The following is a 22,729-nucleotide window of genomic DNA, read 5'->3' as shown; positions in this document are numbered from 1 at the left end:
GAAGTTAGCTTATTGGTTACATCGGTAGCAGTTTCCGAGCGATCTTTTTTAAATGTGCTGTTTGCGTCGGCTTTGCCTACATGATTAGAAAAGTAATTTCAACGTTGATTGGCTGATCCTTCAATGCTGTAGGCTGCATAGCCACTTAATTTTTGTTTTCTTTTGCAAAACTCAGTTTTCCAAGTTTACATTGCAAATTATTTGTAATTAAATTTTTTCAATTAGTCGTTGATGCAGATGAGCATCTTTGGACACTAGGTACAAGAATATTAATTGCGTATTTTTCGCAGAACAGACAACTTGTCGTTGTATAAAAGGTATGAAATGGTGGACTAAACTACTGCATAAATCGATCCCTTTACTTTCAGAGTAAAGAACGAGTGCTTGTGTTTAAAAATCGATCCCTTTTTTAGAGAAAAGCCGCTTGTTTCAGGAGGAACGTTTTCAGAAGAAGGAGATTGAAGTGCAATTATGATTGGAAATATGCAGTTTTCGTCGTATATGAAAACATTTTGCTTTCGGTATTGCTACTTTCTCCATTTGTACTACATGAATGTCGCAAAAATTTAACATTTATTTTTTTTGTTGCCTTATCGCATGCTTGTTTTTCTTTTTGATGAATTGTCGATTAAAAATGGAAAATCGATTTTAGGAAGCAATTTCTAATTTTACCATGTATAGTTGTGTAAAATACCTGGTGTGATGATGTTGTTATTCAGTGCTATTGGTAAAATGTGTTATATATGGAGGTTCATTTGTGATATTATTAGGTTCAGTAGAATGGAAAAAAACAGGGCCGTTACTATTATTATTTAACTTTTATTTTCGTGAATTAATTAATATGTATATGTTGTTGCAAATACTACTTAGCCCACAACAAGACACTAAATATTTAAATATTAATGAAAGGTACATTTTCTGTAGATATATTAATAAGAATGCCTTACCTCATTTTTCTCAAGGCATACGGGCTGTATCCGAAACATCTGCACAGTGCTTTCTACACCCGCTAAAAATCTTCTCCTTCGTCCCGTCTCCTTTCCAAACATTTTCCCGGAACCCAGGCAAGTTCCTCGCCAATTCGCCTCCTCCGCAGTAAAACTAAACCCCGCCAAAAGCGCCAACATACGCACATTTTTACTGCTCGCGAGGCCAAAAATAAGTAACGTGTAATGTCAGCATTACACCTGGGTATTTATTTTTAGGGATAAATACCCAGGGTATATACCCAGGTATTTATTTCAAAAATTTATATTCAACTAAATTACTTTTCTGTATGTATTCCACTATGTATATATATAACCAACCGTATACAAAAAAATAAATTTTTGCCCAAAAATTGTATTTTGATCACGTATTCAAAGAATTATTGTGGGAAACAACTTAGCAATCTAATACGATATTCGCATTACACATGTTGGATATGCCTAATCAATGTTGATAGCCAAATTTCAGATATAAAAAGCCATTCTAAAAAAAGTAAAAAGCTTAACTGGTTACAAAAAAGCAAAAATCAATTTTTTAAGGTCCTAGTCTTTTATAACCCAGTAATATGTCCCTGCATGACAACAAAGTGTAACAAAATGCTACTCAATTTTTTATTAATATTTATTTACCTATATCCTATATGCAGAAATTTCCTCCAAACCTAGTTCAAGTGTTTAGGTGTATTCTGCAGATAACGTATCAGTCCTTAGTTCACTTAAATCATTTTGATATTTTGACTTTCACTTCATATTGTATTTCAAGCATATGTATTGAGTGTGAGAAAAAATAGAGACGTTACAGCTGATATGCTTTAGGGCAATTCCATGATAAGGTCAACCAGATGATCAAATTTTCAAAATTAAAATTTGTAAACAAATGAGGTGTCATTTTAAAGAGTTGTATATTTTGTAATGCCTGTCTGAAATTTGATCACTTCAGTTATAAATAAGTTACAGCAGGTTAAATCAAGGTCAACATCTTGAGTATTTTCAAACCATATTTGGAGACTCTCGAAGAAATTCTGTTTTTACCAAAAAATACATGCTAATATTATGAATTGAGATGAATAACCATTTTAAGATACAGAATGTTGCTGGTGATGTTGCAAAAATGTGTCAAAATATAATTCATTTTGATTTGTAAAAGAATTCCTCTGGGGTACATTAAGTGTTTTACGTCCGACACCAAAATGGGCAGTTAATTATGCTGAGCCAATAATTTTAAAGCTACATACATGTATTGTTGGGTACAAAGTAAGAATTTCAATCTCTTTGATGTAACCTATTTTCATTTTGTAACAAGTGACTATTTTTTACTAAAATCTAGGTGTCGGACGTTAAAAAAATTTTACGTCCGACACCATTTACGTCCGACACTGTTACATTCCTTTAAATAACATATGTTTTCAACTGTGTTTCTCTTTTTTTTGCCTTTAATTTCAAAGTTAAAGTGAAACATGCATAAAAAACAACTTAGTGAATTTATTGTATATACATTTAGGGTTGAAAGTGGTAAGTAGGACATCTTTTGAGAAAAGGTATGTTGAATGAACGTAATACAGTTGATTAAGATCAACTTTGGCAAATTTGCCAAAACTATAAGTGTAAAAAGAAATTAGAAACACTAAATGACTGTGTGTATGTAAAGTTGGCTAAGGAAGAACCATTATCAACATTCAACCCAGGGTCTTTAAAAGAGGAGACTAGGGTTGGACCATCTCCCGAAACAGGTTGTGGGGGAATGAAATTGGTGACGTAGCTCCGGAAGCACTCGCGGAGCACTTAAAGACGATTTCAATAGGAAATGGCATTGCTTTGCTCCTATTTTTGGACATAAAAGCATAATTTGGAGAAAAAAAAAATTAAGTCTTCGTGTCTTAATTTACCTTCTTTGATACTAGTGTCTCACCCATATTTTACGAGAATTATTTTGAATTCGAATAAAATGGAAGAACAAAACTTGATCATGAGTGATTTCAAACGATAATTACTATGAAACTAAACCAAGTTTGACTACAACTTAAAATAATTTTATTAGAAGAAAATGGTAATCTATTTGAGTCATTAAATTCGTAAACTGCTACAAAAAACCTTTTCCTGATTTGGAAGAGAAAGTACTGTTATTCATTTACTTTAAAGTTTATCTTCAAAAAATTGTAGAAGAGAGAAAGAATCATTATTAATATTAATAATGTAATAAATTAATATTAATTCTAAGAAGTAAAAAACGAATTTTTCAATGAATAATGATTGAATTTAATAATATATAGCAACTATATTAGTTCAAAATAGTTATATATTTACATTTATAAAATATATACAACAACATAGAGGGAAAAATACAAATACTCAGAAACTGATTACCACATGGTAATACTTCATTTATACGTCTTTTATGAAAGTAATTAAATATCTCATGAAGCATTTTTAAAGCAATTACTGTTATTACAAGCAGATATTTCCCAAGTACTGTTACTCGTGTATAATGGAAAGATTTTGTAACTAATCTGTTGATTTAAAATGCAAATAGCTGTGTACATATATGACTACAATAAATGGGTCATTTTCTCTAAACTGCTAAATTCTTGTCCTTGCTCCAAAAATAACAAACTAACTAGTATAGAAATAAAACTGACGCTAGAATGCTTTAACAACATGTTTTTATGTTTGTAAAATAAGTTAAAACAAACACTCTATTATTATTATACATTTAAATAATTTTTTGACATGATAAATGTCATTCCGCTGTGTGTCCCTACCTCCACCTTAAAGCAAAATCAGCTCTAAATATTCAGGAAGCCATGCATATTTGTACAGAAAATGTTGTTTAACCTTTTAAGAAGTGTTATGCAATGCTGTAAAATAGAAAAAAAATTCTTCAAGGTTTGCATTATTTAAAAAAAAAATAGTAAAAAATGTCCTTTGATTTTTTTGTCATTCCCCTGTCGAGGAATGGAATGAATGTTTCTCACACCTGGTAATAGTTGTATTAACTCATAATTTAATCTTTGAATTCTGGTCTCATCATAGAAATAATCTTAATTAGTTCTTTTTGAATAAATATACAGTGTCGAGTATATTCGGGTGATATCAAGTTAAATCTTGATAAGTATTTTTAATGACTGTCATTACCCTGTCGTTGATAATTCATTTAATTTTGTAATAATCGCTCAATGAATGATTGACTCTTGTTTGTATAGAGTTCCCCCCCTTACTTTAAGTGACATTGATATTTGTTGCTTGCAGTTATGACAATATATAAGTTAACTTTAACTTTTGTCATTCCCCTGTCGTCCTTCCCCTGTAAAATGTAAGGGAAACAAATAACCACAATAACTACTTTTTGGACACCACGACATTGGATCTTTTTCAATTTCATAAAAGTAGTGTTTCCTTTTCCCACATAAATTATAATATCGTCAGTAAAACGCATTATTTCCTCTAAGTGTCATTCCCCTGGCACAGTGAATACCATTCCTTGCTCTGTCCAAATTGCGCTGTTTAGGGAAAATGACCCAAATACATATATTAAAATATTATTTTTGCAGAATATTAAAATAACTATAGAGGAATAAGTACGGAATATCAGAAGCTGGTTGGTACCCTCAAAAAAATTATCCTATGAAATATTTTTAAGATCAAACCTTTACTTTAAACTGATATTTCCAAGAACTATTGGCTGTGACTTTTCAAATGGATACCACTGATGAACATTCAAAGTATGATCAACTATGTAATTACTGATGTTTATGATTCAAATAAATGAAATAAGCTATAATAAATACATATACTGAAAAAATTGCATTTGTAGAATATATGCGTAACTCTAGATGGAAAAATATGCGTTATACGAAACTGAACATCAAAGAGATGCACCGCCAGCCCTTTCATGTTATCGACTTGATGCTCAATTGAAGAAATTTCGAACTTATGTTAGGCAATTTTTGTTAAATATTTTGCTTCTTGTGTACAGGTAAGTATGTTTCATAAGAAGATTTTAAACTCGAAAAAAAATAAAGAATAACCACTCAGGTACACAACTATAAAACGGAAATAATTATGAAGCGATACAAATTAATACGAATTGAAATGAAAAGTGCACAAGTCATCAAATATATGCATTTTTTTTTTTAAATCTCCAATTAATTTACATTCTTAAATAATTTCATTCAATAAACATCATTGATTATGAAATAACAAAAAAGTGCATAACATTTCAAATTCATAGGTAATTTTTAAAGTAACCACTCTGAAATCCATAACTATTGAGGGGCGGACAGGATTCCCCAAGATAGAACCAACCTTGACTCCCAAAGGTTTCAAAAAAAAAAAAAACCTCGAAAGCCCACAGGTTTAAGGGGGGAGGGACACCCCTAAAGGGCACAGGTTTTAGTCCGTAAAAAATTAAGTAAAATAAAATAAACAAACCGAAGGTACACAGGTTCAAGGGATGAAAGAAAAACTGAGCTTAGGTTTGAGGAAGCAAGAAAAAAAAGAAAAAGAAGACGCTCAGGATTGAAGGGGTGCAAAAAAAAAAAAAAAAAGAATGAAAAAAAAATGAAGTCACACAAATTTGAGGGTGCAAAAAAGTAATAATAACGAAGGTGCACTGAGGGCGCATCGGCCGGCGGGCCCGTCCGCCCCTATCACTGTCTGACCCCTTTTTCTCCAATTATACCAAAACCTATGTTGCAGCTGCTCTTAATTTTCGTCATTAGTTATTTCATTTTTGCTTCTGTGATTTAAATTCATTATAAACTACCCCCCCCCCCCTCACCGAACGAAAAAGGGAAAACAATATAGGAAGGAATACTAAGAATTAAAGAATTTATTTCAAAGCACTGGGATAGTTTTTGAAAAATAATTTAAATGAAGTATGAAAAATTCTCCTGTTTCTTGGAAATGTCATGCTCAGGGCACGGGCAAGGGGAGCCCGTGCGATAAACAGTGCGAGCAGAAAAATTAAAATTGAAGATGCAAACCAGTATTGAGCTATGGAAATACGCAAGTCAGTGCTTCCAGGATGACGTCAGAGACGGCCGTTTCCCCCCTCCTTTAGCCACGAAGCGGCGAAACTGGAAGATCAAAGACACGGTCCCACCCTCCTTTTCCAACACCCTGCATTCAACCCATATAAATCTTGATGGTTTTCTTTCATGTAAGTTTCACAAATAACTAATCACCAGCTTTTGTAGCTGAACTATCAATTCCTACTAAGTTATCATAGTTGTCTTTTATTTCACTAATACAAATATTTCATCAAAGTTGCTTTTGATTTTCAAATCCTCACTGTTAGAGGAGGGGGGACTACTTACCCCATAGTGTGGAGACGTCTTATAGAAAAGTTTTATGGGGTAAGTGGAGCCCCTGCTCTAAAACAGCTTTAATAATATTTTACTCAAAAATTCTGACTGTAGTATGCACTTTAAGTTAAACTGTACATGAATGTTTAATGATCATAAAAAAAAAATGTTAACGGGGAAACACTTCTTTGAAAAATGCTGCTTAAACTTGCCAAAAAATATTGTTCATATATTTTTTTTTTTTTTTTTTTTTGACTAAGTTCTCTGACCTAGAAAAAAATTCCACTTAACCCAAATATATGCAAAACTAATCACTATGATGAACCATGACATGATCAATGTAAAAAAGTATAAACACCCAGAGTAGGGTGCATCATTTGCCCAACTAGTCTAAAATTGTTTTGTCCCTAATTTAAAAATGTTCTCGTACCACTAGATAGTATTCCTGTGAATTTTTATGAAAATCAAAATTGATTTAAGTATCCCACCTCAAGCAAGAAGTTTCTTTTTTAAGGTGAATGAACAATTATAACATCAAAAGTGACTCAAAGTGCAATACTGGGAAATAATTTTTAAATTACTTAATTTACATTGTACCGGTGTTAACTTCAACTGTGACCATTTTTTCAGTAGCTTTCTATAACATCTTTTGTAACTGTAAGTTTAGGTTCACTATTTGTTTTCAACTTTCTACCATTTTCTTCTATCATTCAACTGCTAATGCTAGTTCTTTATGTTTTCTTCTTGTTATTCTATGCATATGTGTTGTAAACCACTTAAATAAGTTGATCTATTCTGTTTTAATTCATAAGATCCATGAATTTTTGAAAGTAACATATTTTGAAATCTTTCAATAAACATGAATAAATCAGCTGTTGTTGAATCAGTGACATTTTCTTCCCAAACAAAGCCTTGTTCATTTGTACAAAAGGTAAAAGTCAAAACCAGACAATCTTCAATGGTATTTGGACTTGGAATAACTCAAGAGGACTCGGAATTTAAGGGCTCACATTTACCCACTAGCTTGCAAGTGCTTCGCTGCTTGATGTATCTGAGAAAGGTGCCGATCAAAATCATACCAAATGGGAATCTTCAAAACTTGTCTTGTCAAAAATATCTGATTTCTATGCAAAAGCAAACATTCCAATGTTTACTGAACGTAAATCCTGTGAGAAAATACTAAAACTTCATGAAGACAACACAAAATCAAAAACGATTCCTCTTCAAAGAAGAAACACAACAAATTCCATTAATGAAGTAAAGAAAATGGAAGAAGAATCAGCTAAAACATTTTCATTATGGCCTAAAAATGTAGAATGCCTAAAAAAAAATTCAGAAGATTTAGCTCTTCTTCAATCTATGAAAAGTGATCATCTAGCAACGTTTGGCTCACACGATAAAATATTACACCAAAACATTAAGTGTCAGGAAATGCGTGAAATATCAAAAGCAGCATTTTGTGAAAAAATAGCCAAGGAAACAAGGAACTTGAATACAAGTTTTAATTCAGCTATTATTGATGAAATTGAAAGAGATGAAAATAGTGATACAAGTGATGAGAGATTTATAATGCTTATAATACCAGAAATCATCATCGTACAACACGAACTGGTTCATATGCTTTTATTCCACATGATATTATAAAACGACCTGATGTTATATCATTAGCAACACGTTTAAAATGACACCAGCACAGCAAGCTTCATACACTAAAATTTTAATAGCAGAAGCTGGTGGTGAATCATCCAAAATTTCAGCATCATATGCAACAACAGACAGAGCAAGACAATCAAGTGTCAGAGACATTGTCAAAGCTTGTAAGGAGCAATGGAATGGTTTTGATTTTGCAACTTTGCACTGGGATTCTTAACTCTTACCAACTTTAACAAATCAAAATATTGCAGAAGAAAGGCTTGCAGTTGTAGTGGATAATTCATATGAAGTTAAGCTTCTTGGTGTACCAGTATATCCAATAGGAACATACAAAAAAAAAAAAAAACAGAGTTTTCATTGCTAATTTAACAACTAATTTACTAAATTCATGGAACTGTTCTGACTCAATAGTTAATATGTCGTTTGTCACGACTGCTTCTTACAGGACATATAACTGCAGCATGTGTAGCTATTCAAGAGCATTTGGGTAAAACTTTCCTGTGGTCAGCTAGCCGTCACCACATTGGAGAAATTATATTGTTACATGTGTTTGACGATTTAAAAATTGAAGCATCGAAGTCACCAGACATATTTGTTTAAAATATTTCGCAAACATTATACATTACTGCAGTTTGTGGAAGAGAGTGATGCTGCTATACCTATATAAATTTATCCAAATTTGATGACAGTTCATTCAGTGAGTTCGCAAGAAGATTAATTGACGAGTGCAAAAACAATGTTATCAAATTAGCTAAATCAAATGTTGTGTTTTGCAGAGGTGACTACTTAGAATTTGTTCAACTTTGTTTTTTATTCTTAGTAAACGATTCAAATGAAAATAACTGCAGCAGACTTTAAATTTCCAGCAGCTTTATATAAAGCAGATGGCAAAATTAATTTATTCAATCAAAATTTGCTTATTTCAACATCAAATCCAAGAACGACCAACTGGAAAAATCGCTATGCATCAACAAGTTTTAAAATTTAGAAATTTTGTTAATTTTGTCACTTTGGTATATAGTTCATGGTGGATGATGTGCACTTCTGTTTCCGATGCACCATGGAATGACTCGCAATTCTTTCATTTACTTATAAAATATAGTATTATTAATTCAGTAATTTCTGGAAAGTGCAATTAATGCTTTTAAACATCATCTTTGGTATCTGACAGAAGAAATTGTACCTCTAGCACTATGGAGTGATAAAGTGCCTGAAGCAGACTGACGTGCTCTTGCTGAAAGTATATTAGCCATTACACCAGCTAATCTCTCTAATCCAAAACACAGATTTGGTATGGGATTTGGAAAACCAGTTTCCAACAGAAATTCATCTTTCACCAACACTGTCTGATTTTGTTGGCATTGATTCCTGGTTTTTATTTTTAATTTTGAAGTTAGGTTCAGAATTCAAAGTAATATTATGAAATATACAATAAATTGGCTCCAATAAATCAAATAATTTTTTCAATAATTAAATGAATGCAAAAAATTGCTTAATGTGTTATTTTTCTGAGTTTTCATAACTTTCAATTGTCAGGTGGCACACATAGATATTGTTCAAAGTGGGAAAAATTTCACACAAATTATTAATTTTGTATGTAGAATAAAAGTAACTTAGGGACAAAGCATTTGTAAACGAAAAAAAAATTGACGGGGCGTATGATGCACCCTAACCCAGAGCCGAATCAAGGGTTTCGGGGCCCATAGGTATTAGAAGTGTTGGGGCCCCCGCACACATGAATTTTATACATAATCTCATATATTATTTCTCTAGTCTAATTCTGTTACCACGCAAAATCTTCCCAATTCCATTATCAAATTTCATAATTTACCCCTTATTTTAAAGCTCTTAGTTTTAGGTTCTGACTACAATTTTAAGTATTACCAATAATGTTTATTAACAATTAATACGGTGACTAAAATGTGTTTATGTTTACTTTTCATTTTAGAGGTAGAAAAAAAAGATTTATAGATCATTACTCAGTAAAATATTGCTAAAGCATTTATACCATTATTATTATTTGTAGCGGATTCAACGGGGGGGGGGGGGTGGACGGTTTCCCTCCCGAAGAGATGAAAATAACTTAACTGTATCATTAACTAGATTTTACAATACTTCTTCATGACATAAGTAAAAACAAAAAACGCACATGAAACATATATTTCAATAAAATCCCTTTGATTTAGTTATGAGGGCAGTATTATTGCAGTCATAGGTCAGTGCAAAAAAATACATAAAGCTGACAGATATTGAATTCAAAGGTACAAAATGTCACGATTCCTTCATCAATACTTCTAAGATAGAAAAAAAATTGATTTTTCATTTCAATACTCTCTTGTTTTAATCATTAAAACAATCTTTCGTTATGTAGTTTATCGTTAGCCAACATTTAATGATCTGGATGCCGTCGGGCCAACGTGACGGATCTACTCATTTTTTGGCCCAACTTGTCTAGCGTAAATATTTTTTTCATGTTCAATTTTAAATCCCTCTTGGGGGCCCTTATGTTGTGAGTGGCCCTAATATCAAATATAACACTTGAGATATGGTAAATATGCCCTTGTCAGCCCTTTAGCAGCTAAAATAAAAGGCCATGGTCTCCATGACCTTTGAAAAATGAATAACAAAACCTTTTGGTAGGGGCCTCATAGTTGTCGTGTGTGCCCCCGGATCCCACATGTCTAAAAAAGTTCCTGTTGGACAGGAATAAAAGATGAGAAAAAAGGAAGGGAGCTCCCCTTTTTTTCCTTTTTCCTTCTTTTTTTTTTTTGTTGGAAAAAAAACTTTTTTCTTGCATATTTTCAACTTTACGATTTCTGTGGGGCCCCTCAGAACCTCGGGGCCCCTAGGCAATTGCCTACTTTGCCTACTTAGTAATCCGGCCCTGTAAACACCATATGGATATTTCAGTGTTTGGGGGGTGACCCATTTACCCCAGTGTTCCACTTCCCCCAATCAACCCTACTTTTGAATTTACTTGGTAAATTTTGTTTCAGCATATGTAACCTATAATTTACATATTTATAACTGTAATCATTGTTATGTATTTATATTTAAGAGCAATAGTTTACATCCAATATGAACAATTTACGTACGACACCGAAAATTTACGTCCGACACCAAGCTAAAAATATTTTTTTAAATAATTTTATTCCGTATAATATCATTTGAAAACTGTGATATCTGCTTCAATCATAAGTGTACTTTAGAATTATTCTGTTTTTAAAATTAAAATGTTAGCCAATTCACAGACTTTTAATAATTTTTAAGTGAACCATCAATTTTACTATTTGTGTGTTTACGTCCGACACTAACTGTTTAAATTTTTTTAATTTATACTTTAGGGATCTATTTTGAAAAACTAACATGATTTTTTATTCAGTGGGATGTAGTAAGTATCTTGTAACTAAATTGGATCATTTTGGAACAGTTTAGATTTGGTAAATGGAATTAAAACTGAGAAATTTTTCTTCATTTTTTACGTCCAACACCATGGAATTGCCCTTTAATTTAAAGAGCAAAATAATTTAATACTAAAAATAAATGCATTACAACAAAAATGTTAGCATAAAATGCTTGATCATTCCTTTTTCAGTAAAATGTGTTTGAAGATGTTTTACGGTTTATGTTTTTTAAAAAGAAAATCATCACTTTTTGATATCACCTTTTTTTTTTTTTTTTGCAAAATGCGCAATTACTAGGTAATTTACCGGAAGTTTTCGATAAAGGTGCATCTTGGCGACTTTTTCAAAGTTCGCCAAATTTTTTGGTGCCAAAGTCGAGGCGCTATTTTTCCCGCTCTGCCAATGCAAAAAAGGGGGGAGAAACGTATGTTTTTTTTTACTAACCTACTGGAAAATGAATGAAAAGGAGTTCTTGCATCAGAAATACAAGAAATTAGAACATCAAAATGTAAACAAAAGGTTCAAAAACAACTAAATCTCGAGAAAAATACTAAAAAACTCAACTGCTTAAAAGCACTAAATATGAACTAATCTAATCAAATAAACACTCAAAATTACATTGAAATGCAACGAAAACTAGGCAAAAAAAAAAAAAAACTCTTTGAAAAAAACAGTAAAAAACATTAAAACAATTAACCTATTAAAAAAGAAATTAATTTGAATAATTTAATGCACAAAAACACTAATTATAAACTAATCTAAATAAATAAACCCTGAACAATACAATAAAATGCTGCAAAAACTAGATAGATATATTTTTAATAAAACGGTAAAAGAGCATTAAAACAAACTTAACACAGCAAAACAGAAATTAATCTGAATAATGTAATCCTCAAAAACCCTAAGTATAAATTAATCAAAATAAATAAACCCCAAAAAATACAGTAAAATACTACTATAACCAGACAAATGAATTTTAATAAAACGGTTATAAAAACATTAAATCAAAAATTAATTTGGGAAATATCCTCAAAAACACTATTATTTAACTAATCTAAATAAATAAACCCTTAAAAATTCAATTAAAAAATAAATCCTACAAAACACGAGAAATTCATTCATTTTCCAACGGAAGTAGGATTAAAAAAAAATATTTTCACCCTTTCTTTTTCATTTGCAGAGCGAAAAAAATAGCGTCTGGAAATGGGGGCCAAAAAATTTAGCAACAGTTGAAGGAAAACACATAAAATCACAAAAATAAAACGGCATGGTTGCAAATAGGTTTAGCCTGATTAGAGCAAAATCTAAATACATCTGGACTGAAAAAAATAAAAAAACGATTGGAAAGGATAAATTTAGGATTAAAATAAATATTAGACTCCAAGAAATTAATTATTTTTGTAAAATTAAGCACTGCAAAAGAGGGGGTCGTTATGTAACAATGAAATCACTGCATCCTATGCCGTTTTATAAAAACTATTTTACAAATTTAAATTTAAAAAAAGTTGTACTCACTGCTTGCAGGTTTTCAATAAGATCCTCTTAGTTTTTTGAAAAAAAAAAAAAACGCCCAATTTAAATTAATTAAAAAAAAATTTGGCCACGAGGTGAATTCAACACTGCACTCCCATCCGAAATTGCCGTAGTATTGCGATAGTGGCGCTTGGTTGCCATAAGAGAGAGATTTATCGCAAAAATTTGGCGACATTTGGAAAAGCACCTTTATCGAATATTCCCCTAATTTACCCTGCCTTCGGATAAATACCCAAAAAAATATTAACCTTCCCACCCTACATTACTATTTGCGTGTATTAAAAATAGTTTGAACAAATTTTCCTCATGAAGTACCGAGGAGCAAATGCAAATGAGCAAGGCAACAAAAAACAATATTTTGATTTTTTTTTTTTTTTTTTTGCTTATTAATGTGAAAACTGTTTCTATATTTGCCAGGTTATCACTTAAAAAGCAATGAAATAAATAAATAACATCATAGTCTTAATAACTTTTCAGTTTATTCTTCCAAACATCCCTCATGCTTCCTTTTTTTTTTTTTTCCCCTTTTGGATATGACTAACCTAGATTGTGATTTTGAAATCCTGAAGTTCATCATTGAATTTTTTATACTTCCCCAATTATGACATTGAAAAGAAAGATTCTTTGGTTCATGATAAGTTTCTTTCATAATTTCATCAAATCTTTCAATAAAAATTATTATAAACTGTGGTTTACATATGTATGTATCGGTTTTACCAATTATTTCATATTTAGATTTTTAAAAAAAATTCCCGTTCACTTTTTGCATTTTTTGTAAAATACCCAGTTTTTGGGTATTTACCCAGGCCTTGGGTAAATACCTGGGTAAATATTTACCTACCCGCTGGGTATTTACCCGATCCACATCACTAACCATGTATGATGTCAATGTAATGTGCTTAGTTAGACATAAAATAACAATAGGGTGTAGAATTACTGTCATCAAGCTAAAGTTTTTATTTTACTTCAAGTTAGATTTCAAAGGTAACGGTGAGTGTAAAATCCTGGACATTGAACTGAAATGATTAGCTGCTTGTCATCCAGTTATTTAAAGTAGTGCTTATATCGCATATCGTATATTTTTATGATTTGTGGTTCAAAATTCATGCTTTGAAATAGGATCTTGCTTGCTTTCACCTTTTATTCAAACAGGTACTAATAGAAATGTTTGTTTTTGCTCATTAGTGGTCCTCTGTTCCAAGATCAGTGAAAATTGCTTCAGACCACCATGAAATAGAGTTCAGCAGTTTGTAGGACCAGGAGGGAATATTTTCATTCCTTGCAATTTGAATTGCTTGATGAAGCTTTGGCTTATCATGTCTTTCAACGATATATTAAAACAAGGTGGTTAACCTTTGGGCCTATATGTGATGAACTGTTTGAACAGTGTTTAGTTATTGAACATTATTTCTTAAAAGCTATATCTGTTCAGTTTGAAAGTGGAAATTTAGATAGGTATAATAGAACTGCAAGTTCATTGAAAGATTCATTTACACTTGAACACTTACATTTTGTCTTATTTCTCTCTGACCTGCTCATAAAATTTAAGGGGAGGTTGGGCAAGTTGGTCGGTTTTTTTACTTATCATTTTTTATCTCTTCAAAAAATTTAATGAACTGTTGGATTTTCTACAGTAAATTTCACTAAACATTTCTCAACACTAGAGATCTTTTTTGGAAATGTTGAATTGATAAACTTTTTTTATATTGATTTTTAACGGTACCATGTGATGTGGACCGACGTGCCCCACGGGTGGGGTATGTTTATTAGAAAAATATTTTTTAAGTTTAAGAAATCTAAAATAGTGGGAGACAAAAAAGTATTTTTCTGTAATAAAACTTTTATTTGTGTAAAGTCAAATTGGTTAGAAGATTTTCTTTTAAATTGCCTGTTTAGATAAACCCAGATTCAAATCATAAGATAAACTATTTCTACTTCATAATGTGTCACTGGGTTGAAGAATAAAATATTAATTACATTCTATTGTAGTTTTCAGGATTGAATTCAAAACGTTTGATCACCCACTACAAAAATCAAGCTTATAAATTGCATTTAAGTTATCAAAATTTGATATTCATTGTCCTAAAATTTTACCAAAATTGTGTGAAAATTGAAGTTACCACTCAGAACCTGCATTTACTGTACACTTTACTATGTTTGATAACTCTCAGGTAAAACATTACAAAGAATCTTAGAGAAAATATTAGATGTTTTAATAAAATGGGCATAAATTTATGTAACATATTTTGAGCTAAACTACATTTCGCTTTAAGCAATCATACACACTGGTCCGCGGGACCAGGTACTTTTTCTAAGGATTTCTAACACTGCAATACAACCTCGTTCATCTGGACTCAGAGACAATATGGAAACTCAAAAATCTGCATGATAGGGATAGTAAGTGAAACAAATCCTAAAATAGAATTGAGTTTCATAATGGTAAATCAGTCTGTAGAAACTTTCATACTTTTACATTAATCAATTTCTCATCTCAGCACTTTATTTTCAACATTTTGGATTCAAAACCATTAGTAGTCCACTGATGTGAAAATTCCTCCTAGCCACCAAAAAATAAAATTTAGATATCCATGAGATTAGAGATCAATCACCATCAATGAATCTATTTCATTGTATGTACATTTTTAACCATACTACTTTTACAATTAAACAGTAATTTTCTGTAATTATTTCGGTAAACTTTTTTATGCTACATTGTGATTATTTTATTAAAAATAAATAAGTTAATAAAATTGTTATAAGTTTATGCAGAAACATATTTTATGTTAAAGAACATTTTGTGTTACACAGACCAATCATTCTATTAATGTACCAGCATCTTTTCATATTTACTTAACCAGTTGTTTTTTAAAAAGGATTTTGAATGCTGAAATTCCATCACCCCAGGCAACAGTACGATATGAGCAAATATTTCACTGTTAGATCTTACTGTCTTACTGTACTGGTGCTCTGAAGCAATAATTTAGCTTCATTTTTAATGATACTGTTCTGCTTAGATATTTTAACTATATATTTTCTCTTAAATACAAATCTTCATCTCTTGCTTTCAGCTGGTGTGAAATATGACAGTTTAATGCAAAGTTGGGTTTGAAATATATGAAATGCCTCGAACGTTGAATGTTGAGAAACTTGATAAAAAGTTTGCTTCATTAACTCGTTCAAGAGAGAGCATACAAGGATTGTCTTCTTGGATAATGCACCATAAAGAGTTCTACCAGGAAATTGTAGAAGAGTGGTTGAATGCATTAAAAAAAGGTACTTAATTAGTTAATCTCTTATATCTGTAACCTGTTTTGTAATGTATTTTGCCAAAAGAATATTTCTATCTTGAGAGTGGTAAATGGGGCAGCAATTTTAAATTGAATGTGTTCATTAATAAACTTCCAAGTTTTGTTGCCTTCTGCCAAACTTCCTAGTGAAGTAAATCTCTTCCAAAGTTTCATCGAAACAAAACTTTCCTCCAAAAAGAAATTTAGAGATTTTTCAGTATTTGGGATTTCGAAAAAAAATCCTCACAGTACAGCAATCCTGATAATAAAGATTATGCCTTTAATTTCAATAAATGGTGTCACTGAGCAAATGAAATGCATTTGCAAGCATTTTCAAGCCAAAATATTGCTATTTCAAGAAGGAACCTCATTTTAGATTCAGGATGACAAGAAATTATATGCATGGTTTTGAAACTTCTGTTTTGAGAAGATACAGTAAATCCTCATTTTACGCGGATTTGATCATACAGAACTTAGGATTTGGCACCTTTATATTTGACTTTAGGCGGAAATGGCATTGAAGTCCGATAAAATTTTCCCTTTTTAAAATCCAAACTCCTGAGATTGCCAATAACGGGTAATAAACTGCATTTTGATGTGCAAATAAGCAAACTGATTGAAGGCCATAGAAGACATTATTGGATTCAGAGCTCTTTACAGAAGTCAGGTTATTTACTCATACAATTCAGAGCACACTGAAATGAGAGCTTTTTGAAGTGGCAAGGAAGAACGAAACCAACGAGGATACCGACATTGATGAAAAAGCTTTCACATTGAAAGTTTTGAAACATTCCCTGACAATGGCAAATGATCTTTTTGATTTGTTAGGGAAGAAAGATCCTGCCATGGAAATGATGCGAGGGATCATAAATGCGTTACTTCCCCACAAAGTTAGACAGAAACATAATTAATGACTGTCAAAATAATATAGCCAGCTCTTTTTTACTTAGGCACTTAGTTATTCTTTATGCACGTTGTGCATTTGTATTGGAATACATGCACATTAAACTTATTATATGCATTTATCAATCACTAGAATGAGTTTTTTTTTCATCTATGGAACCTAATACTTATTTTAACACTACTATTTCAGTCTTAATTTACATGATTTCTATTTGAGTGGCATTTCCCTGGAATGTTAACCCTGCATAAAATGAGGGTCTACTGTATTTGAAAGATTTCATACTATATAATATATAATCTGTCTTTTGCTTAAAGTTGCCCTCTTTCTTAGTGTTTTTCCTTAGTGACAGGCTGGGCTCGAAAATTACATTATTCGACATGCTCGGGGCAAGTAAAAATTCTGATTGGGCATGAATGTTTTACCCTTACTTGCCTGAGTAGGCATGTAATTATTATAATTTTTAAATTAAGTATTGGTAATTTTAATAACGACTTATTATGCACTATTTATAAAAAAAAAATTATGTTTTATATTGAAACTAGCGATGCCCGCACGGCTTTTTGACCATAGTAGAAAATTAAGAGGTCATTTGATTAGCTTGTAAATTTACAAATAATGGATGATGAATTTCTTGCAAATTTGCTATGTTCATATGCTCGCCCATGTTCCACGTTATGATAATTTTCTCGTCCAACACGTAATGGTAATTTGCATTAGTCCACGGAATGATAATTTGTTCCGTAAAATTTTCTTAAAATTGGAATAGAAATTGAAATTTTCGAAAAATAGCTTCAAGGTGCACACCCCCATGCTATAAATTAATTGTGTGCCAAATTTCATGAAAATTGGCTGAACAGTCTAGGCGCTATGCGCATCACAGACATCCAGGGATCCAGACTTTTATCTTTATTTTTAGTTAAGATAATTCTTGATTCAGTTAAAAAGCTGTTAAATTAATTGTTAGTCTGATTAATGATGCTATATACAACAAATTCAAATATTTTTATTATTATTCAATAAAAAAAACTGGGCATGTAAAAGTTTTATTTGGTCATGTATGTTTTAGATAAACATGGCTGGGTAGGGCAAGTAAAATTTTAAAGATTTTTCTAGCCCTAATGAGGGGTTATGAAAGTTTCTTTTCTGGTGTCCATATCATTAGAAACCTTTTTTTGAAAAAACGCAATTTTAAACTTTCTTTACAGATGCTACTGGGAAAAAAGGTATAGGGGTCTTAGCGGAAATTTCTAAAAATTGAAACCTTATAACTAAGATTATAGGCCATGTTTATTGACGTTAGGGTAGGGGATAGAGTTCAATGACTGTCCCTGATTGATTTAAAAAAAAAAAAAAAATAGATGGAAATCAATTCCTCCTCTCCCTGCAACTTTTTGAAATTGCAGTGTCAAAAATACAATTTTAGACAAACTTTTAAAATTTTATTGGAAGAGGATCTGAAGCCCTTCTCTGCAAAATTTTCGAAAACGATGGTCCAAAAAACTTAAGCAATGTTTGATATTCAGGAGCTATTCCACTTAACTTTTTTTGTAAGTGTCGTTTAAAAACCCATTGCTTGTGATGTTCAAAAAAAGCGGTATAGGGACCTTTGCCCAAATATTTTCTGAAACACAAGTCTTAAAAATGCAATTGTAAGGTCATATTTTGTGAAATCAGGGTCTTAACTTTTTCGAAATTAAAGCTCCAAAAATGCAATTCTAAGCGATTTTTGATATTGTTGAGTATTTGGGAGGCTTTCTTTAAACCTTACAAAAATTTAATGCAAAAAATGACATTTTTGTTTTTTAACGTATGAAAGCTGGTATTAAATTGGTACAAGTATAGGCAAAACACTTTTGAAAAGAATCATTGGATGAGTCCAGATCGAAATTTAATGCAATTTAGTTCAATAAATACGTTTTCTGTTTATAATCAACAACTTATTTATTAGTGTTCTTAGTTTGATCAATGTGATGAACTAATTCAGTTTTAATTGTTTGTTTTTTATCTTGTGGGGTAAAACATTTTACAAGACAAATTTTTAGATTTTAAACATTTCTTTTTTTTCAAAACCTTTTTGGGGTATTAATGTATAATAAATATTAGAAACAGTTTCATTGCTTGCATTTTAATTAGTATTATCCATAGCCCTGTGATTGTTTCGTTTATTAATATTTAAAAAATGTTTTCACGCGCATGATGCACTAATGTAAAACTAACTTGATTCTTCTGTGTGTATGGGGGGGGGGCAAAAGTTTCCTGCCCCGAGCGACATCAGCTCTTCGGACAGCTCTGTTTAGAATAGCTTACTATATATTTAGTTCTTAAAAATATAATTTTTTGGAACAATGGATAAGTTTACATGTTTATTTTTAAGATGATTTCAATGCTCTCAACATGTTCTACGTGGCCAATGATGTCATTCAACATTGTGGTAAAAAGAAGGTGCCTGAATACAGAACAGCTTTTTCAACAGTTTTGGAGAAAGCTTTATCACTTGCAAAGTATATTTTTACTTTTCTTCTCTAATTGTTGTTTTACTTTAGTTATTTTATTGTTGTCGTAATAATGCATTAATGCTTCAATCAAAGTATGAGATGATGATAAACTAAAATTGAAGTTTAATGAAGAACTGAACCCTTTAAAAGTAGAATGACAACAACTAATATAGAAAAAAACATAATTTTATCAACGAACAATGCAAAATCTAAGCATACATTAATGGCGAACATCCCTTAATTATTCATAAACACTGAGTGTTGCCACTCTAGAGATAGTTTTATAAATAATTAATAATCTGACCTGATGAAAGACTAATTTATCCTGAGAAGCAGGTAGGGTTTTTTTCCCCTCCCTTTTAACTAGTAAAATCAACCTATAAAAACTAGTGTTTATTCTGATGTCTCAAATCAATTATCAGTTACTGTTCGATAACTATTCTACATCTAGTTTATTCTTTCCTTGCTTTCTCAATTCTTTTTTTAAATATACTTCAGAGAAATGTTTGAACTTTCAATGTAAAAACAGTCACTAAATAATCTTTGGTTTTCTATATTGCAAAAGAAGCCTCTCATAACCCAAAACATTATGTAATAATTTTGAAAATTTTGTGCTTTTAATAAGTTAATTTTATCATTTAGTTTTTATGCATAAGGGCATACTTTTTGTTTTGTTGCTATATTTTTTCTACTTAATTTTCATTTTTTCAGGTCACTTATTCATTTTTTTCTGTAAATACTCACCTGATGTCATCGTTTTGTATTTTTTAAAGAAGTCTATTTTCCACTTATGGTCATTTTAGAAATTTATTTTATGCATTTGATTGTAATTTTTGTACAATAATGTGTCTTTAATAGAGTGAAAGAAATAAAAAATGAAGTTACACGGATGATGACTTTGTGGCATGACAAAGAAATATATGACGACGATTTTTTCCAACAACTTGAGAACACGTGTAAGTATTCTGCTATGTGGGTTTTGTGTTTGAACTAAAAAGGACAATTGGGGGCTTGCTCTCCTGTCACATAGATTGCAGCTAGAGGAAGCAGACAAAAAATTAGAGCTATGGAAATTAGAAAAGGCAATACACAAAAATAATTTAACTTTACCAGATTTTTTTCAAATTTTAATTTAATTTTATTTATTTATTTATTTTTTAAAGCAATGGAATGTTTTTCAGTTTTTTTTTTTATTTTAAATGATTGCGGGGAGTTTATTGTTAAAAAAGTAGATTGGACTACGTATGCATGCTGGGTAGTTACACACTGGGGGGAGGAGGGGGATCCAATTAATGTGCTAAATATTTCATAAATTCAATAGTTATAAGAATGTTTATAAGTGTCTATCATTACAATATATTTCTGATATAATTAAAACAATCAAAAGTTTCTATATCAGACTATCAGGATATTAAAATGTTATAAATATTTTCATGAATCAAAAAAAAAAAAAAAAAAACATTTAATTTACCCATTTCAAATGTGTCCTGAATGTCCTTTCTTTATAATAATTTAATAATTGATATTTATTTGGATTACTTTTTTTTTTAATTTAGCTTAATTTTTGCATATTAATTTATTTTTTGTTTTACAGTGAACAATGAGCCACCAACCCCTGAAATCAGTGATGAAGAAAAAGATTTGTCTGATGCCGAAATTGTATCAATTTTTAAGGCATGTACAATTAGTTATTTTCATGCATCATCCAACGCGCTTCTTTACTCACAAAACAATCCAAAAAAAAAAAAAAATGATAAAATATGAACATGCATACATATCAACTTAAGTCCAAGATTTAATATAAAGCAAAAGAATGGAGGGAGCTCTATCGTCTTAAGAACTTCAGTGTAATACACAGGAATTCAAATAAAATTAGGAATAAGTATAGGAGCTTGGCTCCTGTGAGCTCCCATGCAAATTAAACCCTGCCCACCTATAATAAGATGAGACATTAGGCATCATAAAGAAGACAATTGCAGTATTGCAATACTGTTTTGGAATTTGCTGAATGGTCAAACTTTGGAACAATAATTAAATTTTTGAGAAGGACACCTCTGTGTGGACTACAGAAGATGCTCAGATTGTCGGGCATGCTCTGGTTTTGGATATGAGTTGCTGTTTCAAATTCAAAGGTTTTAAATATGTCTGAGGCAATTAGTAAATAAACATGAAGTCTTGGTTATGCTAATTTTTTTATTTTTTTTCCAGAAGTAATATGCATAATGTAATTTCCACTGAAAATTTCCATTTGGAATAAAAATATTCAGCATACTTTCATGGCCTACTCAGTACCCCAGCTTTACACCATTCTGTTTAAAAATTTTACCAATGAAAGTATTAAACAGTTGAAGTCATATCATCATATACTCCTCTTAAAAATGAACACTATTTCCTTTAAGTTGCTACCATCCTTAGTGGTTCAATTTGTGACTATCATCTGAATTAAAAGTTGGAACTCCAGCAGCAATTAAATGCATCAATCAATTTTTGATATTATCCTCATATAAATAATAGCCGATGAGGAAGTAACCCGCGTGTTTCAACAATGAAACTCGCGCCATGGCATGATAATTTGATAATATGTTTTAGTAATGCTTAACATGCAGGGAAATGCTTCATCGTGAAAAGGCTGAACTCGATCCGGTGACTTAACTGTTTTACTGGTAAGACTCATTTCTGGGGAATAAAGAAACGTAAAAATGGTCAACAATGGCCGCTACCTACTGGAGTTAATGTTTAATCCACTGGGGTTAGGGTTGAACTGCCAAATTTAACTTAGACTACCAAAATATCACCAAGCAGGGAATCGGTGCATTCAAATATACATAGAAGCAAATTTTCACCCGTCATACCATGACGGGCGACTTTCTAGTTTTAATATACTACTGTAAGTTCTCACGCACGCAAAGGAGTAAAAAAGAAAATTTTTCCTTCACTCTTCATGTTAAACATATTGCCATGTACACACTGCTGTAGTTGAAAAAAAATGTGTTTGGAGTAACTCATCTTCATGGAGTTTTTTTTTTTTTTTTGGAAAGGGGGGGGGGGGGCTCACCATAAGAAAAGGAGGGTTGAAACTAATTTGCATTACTTTTACTATAAAGCAATAAATATTTCGGAGAACAACGCTCCCCCTAACTACAGTACAGCATATATACCATGGT

General features: G+C 31.2%; 1 protein-coding gene across 1 annotated transcript; it reads left to right on the top strand.

Moving 5' to 3' along the window:
- The first annotated feature begins 477 nt into the window (after positions 1–477).
- LOC129226813 (regulation of nuclear pre-mRNA domain-containing protein 2-like) lies at positions 478–21,779 on the top strand. The gene is made up of 6 exons (XM_054861441.1): positions 478–521; positions 15,948–16,152; positions 19,445–19,571; positions 20,424–20,521; positions 21,160–21,239; positions 21,774–21,779. Exons 2-6 carry the CDS (start codon positions 15,999–16,001, stop codon positions 21,777–21,779), a joined length of 465 nt encoding a protein of 154 aa, XP_054717416.1. The 5' UTR covers positions 478–521; positions 15,948–15,998.
- The last annotated feature ends 950 nt before the right edge of the window (positions 21,780–22,729 follow it).

This window comes from Uloborus diversus, chromosome 7 (assembly GCF_026930045.1).
Source record: "Uloborus diversus isolate 005 chromosome 7, Udiv.v.3.1, whole genome shotgun sequence".
Lineage (NCBI taxonomy): Eukaryota > Metazoa > Arthropoda > Arachnida > Araneae > Uloboridae > Uloborus > Uloborus diversus.
The sequence above is the reverse complement of the archived record's forward strand: the minus strand, read 5'-3'. Positions and strand labels throughout refer to the sequence as shown.